The 6241-nt window shown below is 42.3% G+C and overlaps 2 protein-coding genes across 13 annotated transcripts in view; one reads left to right on the forward strand and one right to left on the reverse strand.

Moving 5' to 3' along the window:
- Positions 1–2120, forward strand: part of LOC135103384 (mitochondrial glycine transporter A-like) — a 25148-nt gene extending 23028 nt beyond the window's left edge. Inside the window, exon 4 of one of the 3 annotated variants that reach the window (XM_064009512.1) lies at positions 1160–2120. In XM_064009512.1, coding sequence (XP_063865582.1) covers positions 1160–1201 — 42 coding nt within the window. In that variant the 3' untranslated portion in view covers positions 1202–2120. The remainder of the gene's footprint in view (positions 1–1159) is intronic. The other 2 variants (XM_064009513.1, XM_064009515.1) reach the window with 2 other exon arrangements.
- Positions 124–6241, reverse strand: part of LOC135103382 (uncharacterized) — a 26493-nt gene continuing 20375 nt past the window's right edge. For all 10 annotated transcript variants that reach the window (XR_010270031.1, XR_010270029.1, XR_010270028.1 and 7 more), the window contains 2 exons: positions 1168–1344; positions 124–278 (listed from right to left, as the gene is read on the reverse strand). Coding sequence is in view for 1 of the 10 variants with exons in the window: in XM_064009510.1 (XP_063865580.1) it covers positions 201–278; positions 1168–1344 (255 nt within the window). In the remaining 9 variants the exon portion in view is untranslated. The remainder of the gene's footprint in view (positions 279–1167; positions 1345–6241) is intronic.

Genomic DNA, 6241 nt, shown 5'->3' on the forward strand with positions numbered 1-6241 from the left:
TAATGTTGTTGACTTGAGCACCAGTGTCTGGGTGAACAGAGATGTACATAGGATGCGAATCACTAGAGTGGTGATGAGGGACATTTTGATGTTTAGAGAAGCTGGCAGTGTGGGTGTGGCAGGTTGGATAGTCCCCTTGTCAGCATTCCAGGCCAGATGCTGTGGTGGTGGGAGCAGGCGGAGGAGAATGGCATGGCACATTACAGCAAAATGGTTGAGCTTCCCACAAGAATTGCAGGACTTGCCCCAGGCACTGGTTGTCCTCTTCCTGTTACAGCCTTTTGTTGGAAGAGGCAAGAAAAGGAAAATGTTACTATCTGAAGAAAACTTCCAAATGCAAGTACATAACCACATAACATCATGCTAACCCAAACTGCATGAGTAAATAAATAATATCCAGGGATAGGTAACCATGAGTGGATTTTCTCAGCTGCATCTGCACAATTAAGCTTCACAAGATACACAGTTAGGTTTCTCATAACTAGCTCAATTCAAATTTGCAATGTATTCATTGAGAAAATTACTATGGAAAAAATTAAGAAACTTTCTACAAAATTATTCTAAGGTTATAGTGAATATTAAGTTTATAATGAAAAATCTAAAATTAAAACTTTTACTGTGATGTAAATCAAGTTCCATATTTGAAAATACATTGATTGTGTGAGAATGCAGTGTTACCAATTGTTCCTATGACATAAGGCAGAAGCTGTAAAGTAAGTGTTACACACCGTTCATGATAACTTACTTTGGCTGTACAAATGACTCCATGACTGACCATCACTCATAATTATAATAATTATATATATATAATTGACTTGAAATAAGTGTATTATGGCTGGGAACTGAATCTCAGTCAGGAACATTCAGAGTGAACAACACTTCATCCTTTAAACTAAGATGATCTGTCACCACAGTATTATACCAGTGTGTGTGCCTTTAGGAGGATGATGTAGCAGACCAATGGCTATACTGTTCCAGTGAGCAAGTTCAAGTGAATTAATTTATCACATCTCTTAGTAACATTTACTTTGTTTTTCTTCACTATTTCATAATCCTCCCACCCAGTAAAACCTCCCTGTCTGAGATGTATTGTCAAAGAGAATGCTTATTTAAAGGCTTAGGTACCTGCACAATTTGAGTTTTGAATAAAAAAATATAGACCTCTACCTTTTTTTCAGTAGCCAGCAAGGAGGAAAAGTAAGGTTGCATGAAACCAGTCGCACTGTAGGTGTACTGCAGAAGACAGGCCCAAGATGATCTACACCAAGTTGCACGAAACCAGTTGTACTGCAGCAGAAGACAGCCCCAAGATGATCTACACCAAGTTGCATGAAACCAGTTGCACTGCAGCAGAAGACAGGCCCAAGATGATCCACACCAAAATATTTGACAATAGACCTAACTAAAACTTTACTGGTTTTGAAAATCCCAACTCGCCACACAGTCCACCTATACTGTGTCATCATTTTCCTAAGCTAAGCTCCATCCTTCCTTCCATTACACTGATGTTTTCTGTACTTGTAATACCCATACACCATACACACTCCCAGTTCACCATCATGCAATGTTGTAAATCTCTCTGCCACACCCTTGCTCCGTCTCTGCTGCTACAAAGGGGAGAATGCTACCTAAGTGGTGGAGGAATGCTGGAAGAGTAATTCCCTAAGTTTGTTCATAATGAATCAAGAAAGTTGTATCAGTCTTGCAAAGAGCAATACAGTGTACAACAACATACAGTGTTGATATGTGCCAGTTTGTTGACTAGTAATATACCTCAAGGTTTTGGCCATGTGCATTTCTTAAGCAGGTTTCCTCCCACTTGGCATCACTTTCCAGTCATGTACACACTTAGTCTGCAGGCTAGCCAACTAGAGACTAGCCAACTAATAATTAACATGGGCACAGTACACATTACTACTGCCAATAAAGTACTTAAGAGTTTGTATTATTGTCTGACAGCATTTATTAAATCTATATGCACTACTGTGCATTTCTCATACCTTGCTTCCAACACTAATCTGTTGATACACTGAAAAATCAGTATTTTAGTGCATTTATCATACATTATTTCCAGCACTAATAACTCTGTTGATACTCTGAAAAAGATACTAAAAGTATTTTTATTTTTAGTTTTATTTCCTTGCTTTGCCTGTTGCAGCTGACCGTGGCATATCTTGGCAGATCCTGTTTTAGTACCCAAGCTGAATAACATCTGAACCTTGCTACTCACCTGAGGAGCACAACATCCAAATTCACAAGGACAGCTAATCACATTCCTCAACCTTTATAAAGAAGCTAGCTAACATATCAGATCTGATCTTTGCACCTCATCCCTCTCATCTCAGTATCATCCTCATTCCCCTCATCGTGGTATATCTATTTAATTACCTCTTCCTCACCCTTGCCATTTATAAGCTATACCCAACAAGTTTTCTGGCAACTCTTAAAACTTCCCTCCAACATTATGCTTCTTGTCACAGCCAAGTGTTGGCTTGGTGAATGAAACCCACACCTACCCAAGCATCACTCTCATTTAGCACTTGGTAAGCTTTCTCACCTAGACATCTCTCCAACACATCCGCACTCTACCAGATGTAAGCATCCCTGCCTCCCCTTGCAATCCATTCCTTCACCCCTCTCTGACTGCCAACGGGAAGCCCTTTTTCCTTCACACATTTATGCTTTCTTGTACCTTGCAGGGATGTAACAAAACCACCTGAATTGGGAATATGACATACACACAATGGGGTAGGAGGGAGAGAGAGAGTCTAAATGATGACACTACCTCAATATTTGAGTGAAAACTAATTAAATTACTATTCACAACACAACGCTGGCCCCCATGACGGATAGACCACGTTGTTTATTATTCATTCAATAAATAAACATGTAATTAAACCCAATACTGGAAACGAGAATGTGTTTGAGGTTAGAGAGAGAAAAAATATATTGGTGAAAATAGGAAACCAATGAATGAATTGCTGAAGTGACGTGACACGAAATACTGCAAGATCAAGTGGTATTTTTGAACGCATCAAAAAACACAATATACTTTTGAAATGTATGTGAGAGGGAGGGAGAGTTATTAGTGAGGGAATGAGGATTAGGTGCGCACTGGTGGTGGTGGTGAGGTAAAGACGAGGACGTGGTAATTGAGGGAGAGAGTTTCCATTTCTTTCCTTCCTCTTTAATTAAATTTGTCTTTGCTTTCAAGTAATCTCTTCGAAAATTGATACTTCACTGACATCTTGTTCATCATTTTAATTGTTCACATTGTAGCTTTCCTCCTAATATCTCAATCTCCTCTTCCTCCTCCAAATACCACCACAACCTCCACCACTTCCTCCTCCTCCTCACTAGCTCCTTGAACCACCACCACCACCACCACCAACGCTCCCATCATCATAATTTAGCGCCAGCCAGCCAGCCAGCTCTCTCTCTCTCTCTCTCTCTCTCTCTCTCTCTCTCTCTCTCTCTCTCTCTCTCTCTCTCTCTCTCTCCACCCTGCCTCCCCTTGAAGCTCACAGGTGAAGACGCATCGCCTCGTAAATCAGTCCCTCGCGTCTGTGTTCTGTGAAATTCCGCTCCATAAATCCACCTTTTCACGGCGTCAAATTCCCACCTCATCGCCCCATAATGCCGCCCCCCTCGCGCCTCGCCCATGCCAATGATGCTGATCCCCTGCCAACCGTGAGCCGGGAAATTGAATGATGACTTCCTCTTTTCACGCGTATTGAATCTATAGAGTTATTGGTGCTTTGTGTGGAGTGTTCATTTTCCTTTAGTGTTTTTTTCTTATTTTTTTCCTTGTGAATGATTCGGCTAATGGACGTCGAGAGAGAGAGACCCCTAAGCTTCCAGTTCTTAAAGAGAAAGCCGGAAGAGTTATCAATATCTGGTTATTTATATAAGCAAATACATAATTCTGTCACCTATCCCCCCAACACACACACACACACACACACAGTCGGACGTAAACTGAGTCAGCCAGAGGTGGGAGGCATTGGTCTTGAAGAAGGAACAGCTCATCAACTCAACGAGACATCCAGAGCACCCTTCTTTTTCTTCCTCCTCCTCCTCCTCCTCCTCCTCCTCCTCCTCCTCCTCCTCCTCTTACTCCTCCTCCATCACCACCACCATTACAGATCAACAAGCCACAGTAATTTAGCAAGCGTCACCAGGGAGTTGGAAGGTGAAGGTGAAGGAGGGAGCAGGTGGCAGAGAGGAAGAAGGCGTAAAGGTGCGGAGGTGAGAGGACTGAGGGGATGGCAAGGAAAGAGGCATCGCAAGGATTAAGGCTGAGGGGAAGACGAGGGTAAGGGAGGAAGACATGAATTCCAGGAGAGGGGAGAGGAAGAAAGGAAGTCAACGAAGGAAGGGGGAAGAGAGGGAAGGGAGTAAAGGAGGAAAGGACAGGGATGAGAGGGGAGGAATTTTTAAAAGAAACTGGGATGGAGGGAATGAATATAAGATAAGAGGACAGAAAGAAAAAAAAAAAACGAAGGGAGCGAAAGGAAAAGAGGAGAGGGATGAGAGGGGCGGATCAGAAAGGAAAACGAGTTGAATTAAGGATAATGATGAGAAACGAATAAAGAATAGGTGGGGAGAAGGAATGGGAAAAATAAAAGAATAGGTGGGGAGAAGGAATGGGAAAAATAAAAGAATAGGTGGGGAGCAGGAATGAGAGAAAAAAAAAAAAGGAGCAGGAATGAGAGAAAAAAAAAAAAAACGGAGACACTGCTTGACAAGTTATGATATAGAAGTTACAATTTCCTTAAAAAAAAAGAAAAAAAAAGTTTAAAATAGTCACCACCTGTCATTTGCCAAGCCCTGGTTCGCACCCCGCTCAGGCAGCAAAGGCATTCACCGACGAGCGAGCAGTTCTTGGCCTCAGTAGGAGGAGGAGGATGGGCGTGTGTGAAAGGTTTCATTCATGAGCCTTTGCCTTACTCATGCATAGATTGGACTGCATGGCCTATGAACTCTCCCTTGGAAGCTGACAGCTGGCGATCACGAGTACACACACACACACACACACAAAGCTAGTAAATCCATTAATTATTTGACGGAAAAGAAATAAAAACGAATAAATATTCAAGCATTCTTAAGCTAATTGCATATTCCTTCCTCCCATTTTGTACGAAGCCGCTTAACTCCACAATTCACTGTTCTACCAATACACACAATCACAACCAAAGACAATACACACGCTTAGCAATACATACAACAACCCTCCGACCTCAATACCGTCTCCACTAAACCTTCCAACCGCTAACCAATTTCTTGCCCCAGCCTTCTACCTTCCTTCCCACGCTATTCCCGCCCCCTCATCCCACACCTACCCGTGGGCTCTAGCTAATCTCGTCTCCAGTGCCTATAACGCTGAACGCCTTGGTGGGAATGGAGGGGAAAGATGGGAGAAGGTAAGAGGATGAAGGAGGCAGAGGGAGGGGTGGAAGGCTACCGATACCTTGAGAAATAAGGGCGATGAGTGGGAAGATGAGACGGGCGGTTGGGGGATTAAGGGTAAGTAAGCAGTGTAGGGAAGGTGAGGCGTATTAGGAGGTGGGTGATGGGAGTAAACTGCTGAAAAAAAAAAAATGTCAAGTGCAGAAAAGGACATGGGTAAAGACTGACTGATCTACATTTTGAAATGCTTTGGGTTTTCATAAGATTTTTTTTTCGTAAATCATTCGTGTTTCAACACAGTAATAATAATAAAAGCTGAATATCCTTTTTAAAATACAACCAGAATGATGGAAACACTAACATTTCGCTAGGTTTCCCCCCAAAAATTTTACTAAAGTATCACTACATTCATGAAAAATCCCTCAACTGAACATCTCACAGATTTTCACTCGAGCCTGTTAATAAAAATAATCGGGGAAAGTCGAGGAGACGTTTGGGAATGCGGTCCATTGAGGGTACATGGAGAGAGAGGCACAGGAGAGCGGCAAGAAATGGTTGGTAGTTGAGACGAGATGGATGAGGAGCCTGAATTATTAAGCCTAAAAGCGCCATTACACGAAAAAGAATGTCCGTCCACACCGGGAGAAAACACACCGGTGACCTTGGCGACTAGCTGCTGCGTGGGAGTTAAGGCCGGAATGTTACTTTACTTTACAAGGCACAGGAACAAAACTAAGTCTCACACATTGTTTGCCTGTACTAATAAAGGTACGAATTTATGGACAAAGAAAGGAAGAATATGGCTGAAATATAAACCGTTGGAAAATCAAAA

Source organism: Scylla paramamosain, chromosome 9, assembly GCF_035594125.1.
Source record: "Scylla paramamosain isolate STU-SP2022 chromosome 9, ASM3559412v1, whole genome shotgun sequence".
Lineage (NCBI taxonomy): Eukaryota > Metazoa > Arthropoda > Malacostraca > Decapoda > Portunidae > Scylla > Scylla paramamosain.